This window comes from Somniosus microcephalus, chromosome 3 (genome assembly GCF_052327205.1).
Source record: "Somniosus microcephalus isolate GS21.2 chromosome 3, FLI_Smic_1.0, whole genome shotgun sequence".
Lineage (NCBI taxonomy): Eukaryota > Metazoa > Chordata > Chondrichthyes > Squaliformes > Somniosidae > Somniosus > Somniosus microcephalus.
This window is the reverse complement of record NC_140989.1, coordinates 23,545,668-23,562,637: the sequence shown is the minus strand read 5'-3', so window position 1 is coordinate 23,562,637 and position 16,970 is coordinate 23,545,668. Positions and strand designations below refer to the sequence as shown.

The 16,970-nt window shown below is 48.1% G+C and overlaps 1 protein-coding gene across 1 annotated transcript in view; it reads right to left on the bottom strand.

Annotated features, from left to right (window-relative positions):
* Positions 1 to 16,970, bottom strand: part of LOC147120900 (DNA-binding protein RFX6-like) — a 79,282-nt gene that overhangs the window by 10,958 nt on the left and 51,354 nt on the right. Inside the window, 3 exon segments of the mRNA XM_085977296.1 lie at positions 9,158 to 9,697; positions 13,283 to 13,390; positions 14,090 to 14,212. Coding sequence (XP_085833422.1) covers positions 9,158 to 9,697; positions 13,283 to 13,390; positions 14,090 to 14,212 — 771 coding nt within the window.

The following is a 16,970-nucleotide window of genomic DNA, read 5'->3' as shown; positions in this document are numbered from 1 at the left end:
ACTAATTGGATAACCCTACCCAGGAGCCGGCACAGGCACGATGGGCCGAATGGCCTCCTTCTGTGCCAATTCATCAAGTATATTCAAGAAGGAGTTAGATATATTTCTTAAGGCTAAACGGATCAAGGGATATGGGGAGAAAGCAGGGACAGGGTGCTGAATTTGGATGATCAGCCATGATCTCATTGAATGGCGGAGCAGGCTCGAGGGGCCGAATGGCCTACTCCTGCTCCTATCTTCTATGTTTCTATGTTCTATGATAGTATGATCGCGTGTGGGAGGGGTGAGGGTTGCCAACACTCCGGGACTGTCCTGAAGTCTCCAGAAATTAAAGATTACTCTCCCGGGCACAATCAACCCAGGGACAACATCATAGGAACTGTCATAAATCGCAACTTCTACAAGAAGCAACTCAGGAGGTACTACTGAACGGCCAGCTGAGGGTGCCGTCCGAGGAGTATAAATACTCGGGCGTGGGTCCAACTTGACCAGAGACAATCTGGAAACAGGAAGCTAGTGACTACTAACTAGACCTCCATGTTTTGTTACAAGTCGATTAAAGCCTAGCTTTATGTACAACCAAGTGCGTAGTGAGTCTTTATTACGTCAGGAACATTACTTCTTTTTTTAATTGAAGACTTCTGTTATAAAAAATATTGGAGCTGGGGGAGGATGTTTGACTGGGCGACGTGATTGGACGCGAGAGCACACGTGACGAAACCTATAGGCATACGTCCAACCAGAGTTGGGAACCCAACTTGGGAGGGGCTGTCTCACTGAAATAATCTTTCCTCTATTTACTCCATCAAGCTCTTCGATAATTTTAAGCACTTCAGTTCTATCCTTCCTTTTTTTGCTATGCTATAATTCAGCCCTACTTTTTCACCATAACACTCTATCCTCCCATCCCTGGGCCCCTCTTGCAACGGAATCTATGCTGCATCTTAAAGAGGAGGAGGTTGCGGCAAAGTCTCCAGGAGCCCATCCCTGGCAACGGGGGAAAACCAACCCATAAACAACCGAACAATCGAGGACCACTGCACATGCTGCCTGGGTGGGATTCAGCCTGTCAGTGATGTGCCTGTGTAGACTCATCTTCCATTAGCTCAAATTAACCTGTTAATTATTAAAGATTCATAACGCGTGCGTAGGGCTCTGTTCTGGGCACCGCACCTCAGGAAGGACATATTGGCCTTGGAAGGGGGTGTAGCGTAGATTCACCGGCGTCATACCGGGGCTAAATGGGTTAAATTATGAGGACCAGTTGCATAGACAAGGCTTGTTATTACCTTGAGTGTAGAAGATTAAGGGGTGATCTAATTGAGGTGTTTAAGAGGATTAAAGGAGCTGATGGGGTAGAGAGAGAGAAACTATTTCCTCTGGTGGGGGGGAATCCAGAACAGAGGGCATAACCTGAAAATTAGAGCCAGGCCGTTCAAGGGTGATGTCAGGAAGCACTTCTTCACACAAAGGGTGGTGGAAATCTGGAACTCTCCCCCCAAAAAGCTGTTGAGGCTGGGGGGGGGTCAATTGAATTTTTCAAACTTGAGACCGATATATTTTTGTTTGGTAAAGGTATTAAGGGTCACTGAACCAAAGCGGGAGAGGTGGAGTTAAGATGCAGATCAGCCATGATCTAATGGAATATCGGAATAGTCTCGAGGGGCTGAATGGCCTCCTCCTTTCCCTATGTTCCTAGGGTAAAACTGGTCTGGAAATGCCATGTGTTCGCCAGCTAATACTCTCCCTCTTTCTTTTGCCTCTCTATCTGTTTATCTGCCTCTTACTCAGCAGAGTTAAGGCAGGCGTCGAGCCCTGACTCTAGAGTTAAAGCAGGCCTGGACTTACAACTACAGTGGTTTAGGGCGAGAGTGCCAAAGAGCAGGGGCTGAAAGAGCAACTTCTGACTGAGGTGCATAAGGAACAGAGGCGGGAAGTAATTAAAGCTGGAGCAGAAGGTGCAGGCTGGGATGTTCGGCCAGAGATCACAACAACTTGCATTTATATAGCGCCTTTGATGAAATAAAACGTCCCAAGCTGCTTCACAGCAGCGTTATCTGACAAAATTTGACACCGAGCCACATAAGGAGAAATGCCCGCATGTAACAAGACCTGGACGACGTTCAGGCTTGGGCTGATAAGTGGCAGGTAACATTCGCACCAGACAAGTGCCAGGCAATGACTAGCTCCAACAAGCGAGAGGCTAACCACCTCCCCTTGACATTCAATGGCATTACCATCGCCGAATCCCCCGCCATCAATATCCTGGGGGTCACCATTGACCAGAAACTTAACTGGACCAGCCAAATAAATACTGTAGCTACAAGAGTGCTGGAAAATGGGATTAGAATAGACAGGGCTTGATGGCCAGCGCAGACACGGTGGGCCAAAGGGCCTCTTGCTGTGCTGTATAACTCTATGACTCTATGACTCTATAAGAGCAGGTCAGAGGGTGGGTATTCTGCGGCGAGTGTCTCACCTCCTGACTCCCCAAAGCCTTTTCACCATCTACAAGGTACAAGTCAGGAGTGTGATGGAATACTCTCCACTTGCCTGGATGAGTGCAGCTCCAACAACACTCAAGAAGCTCGACACCATCCAGGACAAAGCAGCCCACTTGATTGGCACCCCATCCACTACCTTAAACATTCACTCCCTCCACCACCGGCGTACCATGGCTGCAGTGTGTACCATCTACAAGATGCACTGCAGCAACTCGCCAAGGCTTCTTCGGCAGCACCTCCCAAACTCGTGACCTCTCCAACCTGGAAGGACAAGGGCAGCAAGCGCATGGGAACACCACCACCTCCAAGTTCCCCTCCAAGTCACACACCATCCTGACTTGGAAATATATCGGCCGTTCCTTCATCGTCGCTGGGTCAAAATCCTGGAACTCCCTCCCTAACAGCACTGTGGGAGCACCTTCACCACACGGACTGCAGCGATTCAAGAAGGCAGCTCACCACCACCTTCTCAAGGGTAATTAGGGATGGGCAATAAATGCTGGCCTTGCCAGCGACGCCCAGATTCCATGAATGAATTTTTAAAAATTAGGGCAAATGACCAAAAGCTTGGTCAAAGAGGTAGGTTTTAAGGAGCATCTTAAAGGAGGAGAGAGAGGTAGCGAGGCGGAGAGGTTTAGGGAATGAATTCCAAGGCTTAGGGCCTAGGCAGCTGAAGGCAGGGCTGCCAATGGTGGAGCGATAAAAATCGGGGATTCGCAAGAGGACAGAATTGGAGGAGCGCCGAGATCTCGGAGGGTTGTGGGGCTGGAGGAGGTTACAGAAATAGGGAGAGGCGAGGCCTTGGAGGGATTTGAACGCCAGGATGAAAAAATTTTAAAACACTGAGATAAGGTGGAGAGAAACTGTGGAGGAATAAGAACAAGCCTTTTACTTTTAATCAGTAGGAACATAGAAATTACTAGACGACAAAAAGACTGAGGTGCATCTAGTTCGCCTGCCAACATCCTGGCAGTCACATGATACAACAACAACTTGTATTTATATAGCGCCTTTAACGTAGTAAAACATCCCAAGGTGCTTCACAGGAGTATTATAAGACAAAAAATTTGACACTGAGCTACATAAGGATAAATTAGGGCAGGTGACCAAAAGCTTGGTCAAAGAGGTAGGTTTTAAGGAGCCTCTTAAAGGAGGAAAGCGAGGTAGCGAGGCGGAGAGGTTTAGGCAGGGAATTCCAGAGCTTAGAGCCCAGGCAACAGAAGGCACGGCCACCAATGGTTGAGCGATTATAATCAGGGACGCTCAAGGGGCCACTTTTAGAGGAGCGCAGATATCTCTGGGAGTTGTGAGGCTGGAGGAGATTACAGAGATAGGGAGGGGCGAGGCCATGGAGGGATTTGAAAACAAGGATGAGAATTTTGAAATCGAGGTGCTGCTTAACCGGGAGCCAATGTAGGTCAGCGAGCACAGGGGTGATGGGTGAACGGGACTTGGTGCGAGTTAGGACACGGGCAGCCGAGTTTTGGATGACCTCAAGTTTACGTAGGGTGGAATGTGGGAGGCCAGCCAGGAGTGTGTTGGAATAGTCAAGTCTAGAGGTAACAAAGGCATGGATGAGGGTTTCAGTAGCGGATGAGCTGAGGGAAGGGCGGAGACGGGCGATGTTACGGAGGTGGATGTATTCGGTCTTTGTTATGCTGCGGATATGTGGTCAGAAGCTCATTTCGGGGCCAAATATGACACCAAGGTTGCGAACAGTGTGGTTCAGCCTCAGACAGATGTTAGAGAGAGGGATGGAGTCAGTGGCTAGGGAACGGAGTTTGTGACGGGGACCGAAAACAACGGCTTTGGTCTTCCCAATATTCAATAGGAGAAAATTTCTGCTCATCCAGAACTGGATGTCGGTCAAGCAGTCTGACAATTTAGAGACTGTGCAGGGGTCGAGAGAAGAGGTGGTGAGGTAGAGCTGGGTGTCGTCAGCGTACATGTGGAGACTGATGCTGTGTTTTTGGATGATGTCGCCAAGGGGCAGCATGTAGATGAGAAACAGGAGGGGGCCAAGGATAGATCCTTGGGGGACACCAGAGGCAACGATAATGGAGTTGTTGACTAAGCAACCAAATCAATCTCAATCAATTAGTCTGCAAACGAATTCTACTGGAGTAAATAGATTTTTTTTTAAATTCCAGGACAAAGTGTTAAAGGTGTAGATGTGAGTATATCTAAATGGAGCCCTGTCCCTGTATTTCTGATAGGGTGATGGTCACCTATGTGGCTGTGCTGCCCTCCGGTGGTTGCTATTGGTTAGTTACCAACAGGAGCCTCCTGGCCTGTGTGACGTCTTCTGGGGATTAGCTCCCAAGTGACATGGGCCTGGAATTTCTCGGACGTGCTCCTGCTCCGCTGCCGTAACTCTGGCGGAAGTACGGTGGAAACCCCGTTTACGCCTGTAAATGCTCGCATCAAAGTTGCAGGAGCAGGAGCAAGGAAGTTCGTAGCCACAATTATGATGTACTGACTTAAGGCCGGGTGACCAAGCTTCCTGCATTACAACACTTCAAATGTACTTAATTGGCTGTAAAGCGCTTTGAGATGTTCTGAGGTTGTGTACGGCGCTATAGAAATGCAAGTTCTTTCTTTTTTCTTTGGGATAAGCTTGCTTGTACCGGTGCATAAGTCATGTGCTGGGTTCGGAGGCCACACATACCACGGCATAGGTCTGACTGATACTCATTGAAAAAGTGCAACATCCTCACCGACACCTGGGAATCCCTGGCCCAAGACCGCACAAAGTGGAGGGGAAGCATCCGGGAAGGCGCCGAAAACCTCGAGTCTCTTCGCCGGGAGCAAGCGGAAGCCAAGCGCAGGCAGCGCAAGGAGCGCAGGTCAACCCAAGCACCCCACCCACCTGCCCCTTCAACCACCGTCTGCCCCACCTGTGACAGAGACTGTAGGTCCCGCATTGGACTCATCAGTCACCTGAGAACTCATTTTTAATGTGGAAGCAAGTCATCCTCAGTTCCAAGGGACTGCTTAAGAAGAAGATACACAGAATATGAAAGTAAGTCCCCAGTTGTTAAAACGATTAACTTTATCATTTAGGCTCACATTCCCAACCATGTCACAATTGAAGGCCGCACTCAGGAATGCCGCACCGTGCTGTCCCAGAGTCATAGGACGGGGCCTTTACCTGCGGGCATTTCAGTCATGGCATGTGGGCATATTCAAGTGGAGTCTGAGACACAGGAAGAGGAAGCAGATTAAAGAGGGTAAGTTAGATTACATTTAGATTAAATAAATTCTGTTTTAATAGGCCCTTTCGCCTGTTGCACAGGAGCTGGAATAATTCAGTCTCCTAATAGCTTCCCTGTCCCTTCTTTACTGTGCACGGTTCTGGTCTCCATATTATAAAAAGCATATCGAGGCACTGGAGAAGGTGCAAAAAAGATTCACAGGGATGATACCTGAACTGAGAGGATATACCTATCAGGAAAGACTGAACAGGCTGGGACTCTTTTCTCTAGAAAAGAGAAGGCTGAGGGGTGAGGGTGGTGAATCTTTGGAATTCTCTGCCCCAGAGGGCTGTGAATGCTGAGTCTTTGAGTATATTCAAGGCTGAGATAAAGAGATTTTTGGACTCTAGGGGAATCAAGGGATATGGACATCGGGTGGGAAAGTGGAGTTGAGGTCGATGATCAGCCATGATCTTATTGAATGGCGGAGCAGGCTCGTGGGGCTGTATGGCCGACTCCTGCTCCTATTTCTTATGTTCTTATGATCTAATAGAGGTCTTTAAAATTATGATGGGGTTCGATAGGGTAGATGTAGAGAAGATATTTCCACTTGTGGGGGGAGCCCAAAACTAGGGATCATAAATATAAGATCGTCACTAATAAATCCAATAAGGAATTCAGGAGAAACTTCTTTACCCAGAGAGTGGTGAGAATGTGGAACTTACTACACACCTGGAGTACTGTGTACAATTTTGGTCTCCTTACCTAAGGAAGGATATACTTGCCATAGAGGGAGTGCAACAAAGGTTCACAAGATTGATTCCTGGGATGGCAGGACTGTCGTATGAGAAGAGATTGAGTAAACTAGGCCTGTATTCTCTTGAATTCAGAAGAATGCGAGGGGATCTCATTGAAGCATACAAAATTATTACAGGGCTTGATGGGGTGGATGCTGGGAGAATGTTTCCCTTGGCTGGGGAGTCTAGAACCAGGGGCCACAGCCTCAGGATAAAGGGTAGGCCATTCAGGACTGAGATGAGAAGAAATTTCTTCACACAGAGGGTGGTGAATCTTTGGAATTCTCTACCCCAGAGGGCTGTGGCGGCTCAGTCATTGGGTATATTCAAAACAGAAGTTAATAGATTTCTGACTAGTAAGGGCATCAAGGGATATGGCGATAGGGCCGGTGAATGGAGTTGAGGCAGAAGATCAGCCATGATCTCATTGAATGGCGGAGCAGGCTCGAAGGGCCGAATGGCCGACTCCTGCTCTTATTTCTTATGTTCTTATGTTCTTATTAAGGAGACTAGCATAGATAAGTACAAGAGGGAGAAAGGAATAGAAGGATATGCTGATAGGGTGAGATGAAGAATGTAGGAGGAGGCTCGTGTGGAGCATAAACACCGGCATGGACCAGTTGGGCTGAATAGCCTGTTTCGCTGCTGTAAAATCGATGTAATTTTCTGTCCATGTTCTACAGCTGGCCAGGCCATAACAGGGAGGTCCAGCAACACCTGGAGCTGCTGGTCTACTGAGGACTGTAGGGGAGTCTTGAGAGGCAGGTCATAAATAGCCCTTGGGCCATATTAGGACTGCCGCGGTGTTAACAAGCAACACTCAGTGAGATGTAGGATTTGCTCAATAAGATCGGGTTTTAATCTGCCAATCAGTGGAAAGTGTTCCCCTTTAACCACCTCTCTGTCCTCTATCCCAGTGCAGAGTTAGTGCAGTAGGGGTACAGTAATGTAGTGGTTATGTCACTAGACTCGTAATACAGAGAACAGGGAGTTCAACTCCCTCCATAGCAGTTTGAGAATCTTACTGGGATCAGTAAAAGTGACCAGGAAGCTGTCGGATTGTTGTAAAAACCCATCTGGTTCACTAATGTCCTTCAGGGAAGGAAATCTGCCGTCCTTACCCGGTCTGGACTATATGTGACTCCAGACCCACAGCAACATAGTTGACTCTTAACTGTCCGCTGAAGTGGCTTCTCAGGTGGACCAAACTGCTATCAGCGGTTCAAGGAGAAGGCCCGCCACCACCTGCTGAGGGCAACTAAACGTGCACAGCAAGGTCCCACAAACAGTAGTGAGATAATGACCAGATAATCTGTTGGTTGAGATATATATATTGGGCAGGACACCAGGGTGAACTCCTTCGAATAGCGCCGTGGGATCTTTTGTGTTAATAGAGGGCAGGCGGAGCCTCGGTTTAACGATTCATCTGAAAAACGGCACCTCTGAAAATAAAGACTTGCATTTCTATAGCGCCTTTCACAACATCCCAAAGCGCTTTACTGCCAATGAAGTACTTTTTGAAGTGCAGTCACTGTTGTAATGTCAGAAACGCAGCAGCCAATTTGCGTACAGCAAGCTCCCACAAACAGCAATGTGATAATGACCAGATAATCTGTTTTAATGATGTTGATTGAGGGATAAATATTGTCCAGGGCACCAGGGATAACTCACCTGCTCTTCTTCAAAATATTGCCATGGGATCTTTTACGTCCACCCGAGAGGGCAGACGGGGCCTCAGTTTAATGTTGCATCTGAAAGACGGCCCCGCCGACAGTGCAGCGCTCCCTCAGTACTGCACTGGAGCGTCAGCCTGGATTTCTGTGTTCAAGTCTTTGGAGTGGGGACTTGAACCCACAACCTTCTGACTCAGCGGCAAGTGTGCTACCCACTGAGCCACAGCTGATACAATTACTACAACAACTTACATTTCTATAGCACCCTCAACGTAATAAAACATCCCAAGGTGCTTCACAGGAGCGTAATCAAAAAACAACATTTGACATCGAGCCACGTAAGTAGATGTTACGGCAGGTGACCAAAAGCTTGGTCAAAGAGGTAGGTTTTAAGGAGCATTTTAAAAGAGGAAAGAGAGGTAGAGAGGTGGAGAGGTTTGGGGAGGGAATTCCAGCGCTTAGGGCCCAGGCGGCTGAAGGAACGGCCACCAATGGTGGAGCGATTAAAATCGGGAATGTTCAAGAGGGCAGAATTGGCGGAGTACAGCTATCTCGGGGGGTTGTGGGGCTGGGGGAGATTACAGAGATAGGGAGGGGCGAGGCCATGGAGGGATTTGAAAACAAGGATGGGAATTTTAAAATCGAGGCGCTGCTTAACCGGGAGCCAGTGTAGGTCAGAGAGCACAGGGGTGATGGGTGAACGGGATTGGTGCAAGTTAGGACATGGGCAGCTGAGTTTTGGATGACCGCAAGGTTACGTAGGGTAGAACATGGGAGGCCGGCCAGGAGTGCGTTGGAATAGTCAAGTCTAGAGGTAACAACAGCAGCGGATGAGGATTCCGGCAGCATATAAGCTGAGGCAGGGGCTGAGACGGGCGATGTTACGGAGGTAATGATTTAATTTAACTATCGATTAATGATTCGATTTGATCAAAGGTAGTCAAATAACTGGAATTCTCATTTCCTCAGGCTTCAGTTTCAGGTCTTACCTGGAGAGATTTCTTGTCCCTGGAAGCACGATTCTCCGTGGTACAGGCTGGGAATAAAATCACACTCGTACACGTTGCTGCTGTTGTGGTTGTAACTGGCGGAGTCGTTGAACCCGTCACGCATGCGCAGGAATGATCCCTGGTGAGCAAAGCCAGCTCGGCAGGGGGCCCGGAGACCCTCGCACTCCTCGGCGGGATAACACTTCTCATTCCAAGACGGCAGGCTCGGTTCCACGCAGGAGGAGGAGGAGGAGGAGGATCCTGAGACAGCCGCAGCATTGTCCGTCGGGAATGGCGTTGTCGAGACTGCGTGGTTCCCTCGGTGCACGGAGACGGCGGTGAGGCGGGCGCCCGTGTGCAGCGCGCGGAGGGCCATTGGGCCTCCAGCAGCACCACGTGACCACCCGCGCGAGGGGTCTGCGCGAAGGGTGCTGCACGCGATGGCACAGGTGACGGGCGTGCCGTTGGATCCAGGCTGGGAGAGGGCAGTCGGCCCACTGAACAGGTGAGTCGATCCCAAGGTGTCCGGGAATCCTGCTCCTGTAAATTGTATGGAAATCGTCAGTGGACAGCAAGGAGAAAGTGTTCCTAACACAGCACCGATTCATATCAAGCATAGAATTCCACCCTGTTAACCAGCGGGGAGAGAGGAGGGGGTGAATGCCACTCTGTGGGAATATTGGAGCTGAATGTCTCTCTGTGGGAATATTGGAGCTGAATGTTTTATTTATTCATTCTCGAGTTATGGGTGTCGCTGGCAAGGCCAGCATTTATTGCCCATCCCTAATTGCCCTTGAGAAGGTGGTGGTGAGCCGCCTTCTTGAACCGCTGCAGTCAGTGTGGTGAAGGTACTCCCAGTGCTGTTAGGGAGTTCGTTCCAGGATTTTGACCCAGCGACGATGAAGGATCGGCGATATATTTCCAAGTCAGGATGGTGTGTGACTTGGAGGGGGACTTGGAGGTGGTGGTGTTCCCATGCGCCTGCTGCCCTTGTCCTTCTAGGTGGAAAAGGTCGCGGGTTTGGGAGGTGATGTCGAAGAAATGTCATTCTGTGGGAATACTGGGAGTGAATGTCTCTCTGTGGGAATACTGGGAGTGAATGTCTCTCTGTGGGAATACTGAGAGTGAATGTCACTCTGTGGGAATACTGGGAGTGAATGTCTCTCTGTGGGAATACTGGGAGTGAATGTCTCTCTGTGGGAATACTGAGAGTGAATGTCACTCTGTGGGAATACTGGGAGCGAATGTCACTCTGTGGGAATACTGGGAGTGAATGTCTCTCTATGGGAATACTGGGAGTGAATGTCTCTCTGTGGGAATACTGAGAGTGAATGTCACTCTGTGGGAATACTGGGAGTGAATGTCTCTCTGTGGGAATACTGGGGGTGAATGTCTGGAATATTGAAAGTGAATGTCTCTCTGTGGGAATACGGGAGTGAATGTCTCTCTGTGGGAATACTGAGAGTGAATGTCTCTCTGTGGGAATACTGGGAGTGAATGTCTCTCTGTGGGAATACTGAGAGTGAATGTCACTCTGTGGGAATACTGGGAGTGAATGTCTCTCTGTGGGAATACTGGGAGTGAATGTCTCTCTGTGGGAATACTGAGAGTGAATGTCACTCTGTGGGAATACTGGGAGCGAATGTCACTCTGTGGGAATACTGGGAGTGAATGTCTCTCTATGGGAATACTGGGAGTGAATGTCTCTCTGTGGGAATACTGAGAGTGAATGTCACTCTGTGGGAATACTGGGAGTGAATGTCTCTCTGTGGGAATACTGGGAGTGAATGTCTGGAATATTGAAAGTGAATGTCTCTCTGTGGGAATACAGGAGTGAATGTCTCTCTGTGGGAATACTGAGAGTGAATGTCACTCTGTGGGAATACTGGGAGTGAATGTCTCTCTGTGGGAATACTGGGAGTGAATGTCTCTCTGTGGGAATACTGAGAGTGAATGTCACTCTGTGGGAATACTGGGAGTGAATGTCACTCTGTGGGAATACTGGGAGTGAATGTCTCTCTGTGGGAATACTGGGAGTGAATGTCTCTCTGTGGGAATACTGGGAGTGAATGTCACTCTGTGGGAATACTGGGAGTGAATGTCTCTCTGTGGGAATACTGGGAGTGAATGTCTCTCTGTGGGAATACTGGGAGTGAATGTCACTCTGTGGGAATACTGGGAGTGAATGTCTCTCTGTGGGAATACTGGGAGTGAATGTCACTCTGGAATACTGGGAGTAAATGGATTAACATTGACCTGCTTGTTGTAATTGATTACATATTAAACAGATCGATATTACGTTCTCAGTCAGCCTTCCCTTTCTGATGCTGCAGTTTAATGTCTAAAATCTGATCTGTTTGGCACTAGACAGCTTAAAGTTGATTTACACGCATATTTTTTGTGTACACATGAAAGTGTCTGTTTGTGGGTATTAGTGTGGACATGTGTGTGTTTCTGTGGGTAAACCTGTGTGTGTGTGTGTCTGTTTATGTTTGCACGTTTAAGTATACTTGTGTGTGTATATACCACTGAGTGTATTGTTCAGTATATCTGTATATTTGTGCGTGTCTGTATATGTTTGCCACTTTAAGTATACTACTGTGTGTACATACCTGTGTGTGTCTGGTACACACCCATGTGTTCTCATACTTGTTTTCAAATCCCTCCGTGGCCTCGCCCCTCCCTATCTCTGTGATCTCCTCCAGCCCTACAACCCGCCCCGAGATCTCTGCGCTCCTCCAATTCTGGCCTCCCTGATTTTTAATTGCTCCACCATTGGCGGCCGGTCCTTCAGCTGCCTAGGCCCTAAGCGCTGGAATTCCCTGCCTAAACCTCTCCGCCTCTCTGTCCTCCTTTAAGACGCTCCTTAAAACCTACCTCTTTGACCAAGCTTTTGGTCATCTGTCCTAATATCTCCTTACGTGGCTCGGTGTCAAATTTTGTTTGATAATCGCTGCTGTGAAGCGCCTTGGGACATTTTACTATGTTAAAGGTGCTGTATGAATACAAGTTGTTGTTGTTGTGTCAGTATCACCTGTGCCTGTGTATCAGTATACGGGTGTGTGTGTGTGTGTGTGTGTGTGTGCGTGCATATGTCAGCGCACCGGTGTGAGTATCTGTCTGTGGGTATACCTGCGTGCATCTGGTATATGTGTCAGTGTGTGTGTGTGTGTGTGTGTGTGCTAGTCCCTGTGGATGTATCAGTATCTCTTGCTCTGATCTCTGTACATGACAATCGGTTACATTTAATTTTAGATACAACGGGCTGGATTTTGATTCTGGAGGCGTGTAGGAGGCGGGACTACAACTTTCGGGGGTGTAGTCCCGCCTCCATCGAGTTGTGGCCAACCCACGCGATTTTCCCTTGATTGACCTTGTTGAGCCCACCCAGCGGGTTCAGCAGGCAAATTAAGGGCCACCCAGCAACAGGTGACGTCACAGATTGACATTTCATCTGTCAAGAACTTTTGACAGATGAAATATCAGCGTTTGACAGCTCTTTGAAGCTGTCAAACACTGACAATCTGTACACTAAGTTAATTCCTTCCCCTCAGGCTGATTTAGAGATCTCTCCAGAACAGAAAGCTGAATGCTGCAACTTTTGACAGCTCGTGGCCATTCTGCTTTCTGTGCCGGTGAGATGAGGGACTCCCGAGACCTGAAGGAAGGAAGGCTGTAAAGGTAAGTAAAGGTAAGTAAAACTTCTTTAAACACTTTAAACACACCAAACACACTTACCTCTTCACTCATGCACCCATCACTCACCTGAACAACGGACATCTGGAACCCTCCAAGCCCTTCATCCCGACGGCCTGCCTCGCTAACTTGGCGTGGTTTGGAGCCGTCGGGAATCCCACACTTCAGCAATAAAAATAGGGATTAGGCTAAAAACTGCCTGTTAACTACCTGTTAACAGGCAGTTAATTGGCACTAGTCCCCTTCCCGCCTCGGGGAGGCGGGTCCTAGCGCGGGTTGGGTACCCGCCTCCTGGGAAACGGGCATGGAGGCGGGTTGGGGGCGGGATGGGTTCGTGCCCCCCCGATTTCAGGATTTTAACCCCCCCACATGCCTCCAATCCCGCCTCCACGGCCCAATGAAAATCCTGCCCAACGACTCAATCCTTACCGTGCTTTGCACCCTCCGTTTGCGGGATCTCGGCAGCTCTCCGTTTGCCTGCTGTTCCCGAGAGGCAGTTTCTCGGGTTTCTGAAGGTGGGCTTTGTCTTAACTTTGCCTGTGAAATTTAAAGACTGTTGAGGAAAAAAAATGATAGCCAATTCCCCCTTTATTTTTAGGAACTGGGTAGCTTTTTTTTCAGTCATTCGCAGGATGTGGGCGTTGCTGGCAAGGCCGGCATTTATTGCCCATCCCTAATTGCCGCCGCGAAGGTGGTGGTGAGCCGCCCTTCTTGAACCGCTGCAGTCCGTGTAGTGAAGGTACTCCCTGGAGGGAGTTCCAGGATTCTGACCCATGAAGGAACCGCGATATATTTCCAACAACTGAGTGGCTTGCTGGGCCATTTCAGAGTCAATCACATTGCTGTGGGTCTGGAGCCACATAAGGATGCTGAACCAAATGGGTTTTTACAACAATTAATGATACTAGTTTTTTTATTCCAGATTTATTTAATTGAATTTAAATTCACCAGCTGCCGTGGATATGATTTAAACTCGTGTCCCCAAATCATTAAGTCGAGGCCTCTGGATTACTAGTCCAGTAACTTAACCACTACGCTACTGTACCCCTAGTTTTGTGATTCCAGAAACTATTATGTCCAATAATAAAGGAAATATTCCCTTCCCCCAGTATTAATATGAGGAAAGGAGCGGGGGCACCGGATTAATTGGAGAGTTCTTTCAAAGAGCACAGGTGCGATGTGCCGAATGGCCTTCTCCTGTGCTGTGAGAGTCTATGAATAGCTGAAGTGCCAAACCTGGATCCTTGGTGTGCTTTTGGAACGAATGCAGCAGCTCTCCCTCCTTCTGGTGAACGGCCTGTGTGTCTAGGATGAGGCGCAGATATTCCTCACACATGGTGTGGATCACAATGAAGGCGCCTGCAATTTAAAAGGAGGGAAAAGATCTATATATTTTGCATCGGAAAGCTTAGGTGAAGGTCCGAGACTCGTGAATCTAGGCTGACGCTCCAGTGCAGTGCTGAGGGAGTGCTGCACTGTCAGAGGTGCCGTCTTTCAGATGCTGTTAAACCGAGGCCCCGTCTGTCCTCTCAGGTGGATGTAAAGGAGCACTGTTTTGAAGAAGAGCAGGGGGAGTTATCCCCGGTGTCCTGGCCAATATTTATCCCTCAATCATCATCACTAAAACAGATAATCTGGTCATTATCACACTGCTGTCTGTGGGAGCTTGCTGTGTGCAAATTGGCTGCCGCGTTTCCCACATTACAACAGTGACTACACTTCAAAAAGTGCTTCATTGTCTGTAAAGCGCTTTGGGACATCCTGGGGTCGTAAAAGGTGCTATATAAATGCAAGTCTTTCTTTCTATAGTGCAGGACGCTGTCAAGGTTGGAAAGAGCAGGAGAGAAGAGAAGGCGAATCAGGAAGCAGTGATCAGATGATGGCAAGCTTGGGTTTTCAAAACCTGAAGATTGAGCGAGATAAGAAGTGGCACAGGTTTGAGGTCCCTGAGGAAGACGTTAAGAGTCGGAGACAGTGAGCTGAGTCTCGATTTCAGCACAGTGAGGATACAGGAAGGCAGATGAAGGTATAGGAGCTTGGAAGGAATAAGCAAGAAAGTTCAGAAGAACACTAACTATAATATAATCAATAAATTGGATAAGAAAAGTTACGACAGAGGTTAAAGGTGAGAGGGAGATTGCCTAATGGATGACTCCCATCTCCCTTGTATCCTGTCCAGGAACGTAAAAGAGGATTGTGTGGCACCACCTCCTCGTGGGCAACTAGGGATGGGCAATAAATACCAGGGATGCCCACATCCCGAGAATGAGTAAAAAATTATGCAGGAATGTTGTGGGCTGGAGCAGGAAAGGGGATGGAATTGTAAACTAAGGAAAGCACAAAGGTAAATTCATTTAAAGAGCAAAAATAAAAATAAAATAAAGGAACTCAATGGTTGAAAGGGTGGTGGAAGCAGATTCAATAGTAACATACAAAAGGGAATCGGATTTGTACTTGAAGGGGAAAAGTTTGCAGGGCTATGGGGAAAGGGCAGGGGAATGGGATTAATCGGATGGCTCTCTCAGGCACGATGGGCCGAACGGCCTCCTTCTGTGCTGTATCATTCTATGATTCTAAACTACAGGAAACTCTCGATTTACTGGCACCTAAATAACCGGAAATCTCTGTTAACCGGCAAAATTCAGGAGTAGGTTCAGGTAAGTTTTACTTCATATTAGTGGCAGTTCCTGGATCTGTGGCTGCGTAACTGGGGTTCAGCACTTGTTGCTAAGCAACAGGGACGCTTGGTCTGTGGCCGGAGTTCCTGCACATGTTGCTAAGCAACAGGGAAGCCTGGATTTGTTGCTGTGTACGGAGCTCTCGTACCTTTTACTATACCTCTCTGTAATCCGGACTTTTTGATAAACCGGCACCACGCCGGTCCCGTCGGTGCCGGATAAAAAAGAGTTTCCTGTAACTGCAAATGTTGGAAATTCAGTAACTGCTTAATCTGGAACTCTCTCCCTCCTCAATTGAAAATTTCAAAACTGAAATTGCTCGATTTTTGTTAGGCAAGGGTATTAAGGGATACGGAACCCAGGTGGGTAAATGGAGTTGAGATACAGATCAGCCGTGATCTAATTGAATGTCGGAACAGACTCGAGGGGCTGAATGGCCCCCCTCCTGTTCCTATGTTCACAATGCTGTCTTTTTCAGAGTTTTATTTTGGATGGTCTGTGAACTTGTTTACCAGTAAATAATCTTTGGGCTTTTAAAAACAATTCCATCCTTCTTGTGAAGTGACAACGCTTGGCTCCAGAGTCGGACGTGGATGAGCCTTGACAGAAGCCACACATTCCAACAGAGCAGTAAAGGTTGAGAGTGTTAACATGTGGAAAATTGCACGAAAGTCATAAAATTCAAAGTAAATGATGCAAAGTGTACACATAGAAACATAGAAGATAGGAGCAGGAGTAGGCCACTCGGCCCCTCGAGCCTGCTCCACCATTTAATGAGATCATGGCTGATCATCCAAATTCAGTACCCTGTCCCTGCTTTCTCCCCATATCCCTTGATCCCTTTAGCCTCAAGAAATATATCCAACTCCTTCTTGAATATATTTAATGAATTGGCCTCAACTGCACTGTGTGGCAGGGAATTCCACAGGTTCACCACTCTCTGGGTGAAGAAATTCCTCCTCATCTCAGTCAATACACACAACAGATAAGAACATAAGAAATAGGAGCAGGAGTCAGCCATTCGAGCCTGCTCCGCCATTCAGTAAGATCATGGCTGATCTTCTACCTCCTCTCCACTTTCCCGCACCATCCCCATATCCCTTGATTCCCTTAGTATCCAAAAATCTCTCGCTCTCTATCTGGAAAATACTCAACGACTGAGCATCCCACAGTTCTCTGGGGTAGAGAATTCCAAAGATTCACCACCCTCTGAGTGAGGAAATTCCTCCTCATCTCAGTCGTAAATGGCCGACCCCTTATTCTGAGATTGTGACTCCTGGTTCTAGACTCCTCAGCCAGGGGAAACATCCTCCCACCATCAGCCCAGTAAGAATTTTACATGTTTCAATGAGAGCACCTCTCCTTCTTCTAAATTCTAGGGAATACAGGCCTAGTCTACTCAATCTGTCCTCATAGGGCAATCCCCCCATCCCAGGAAT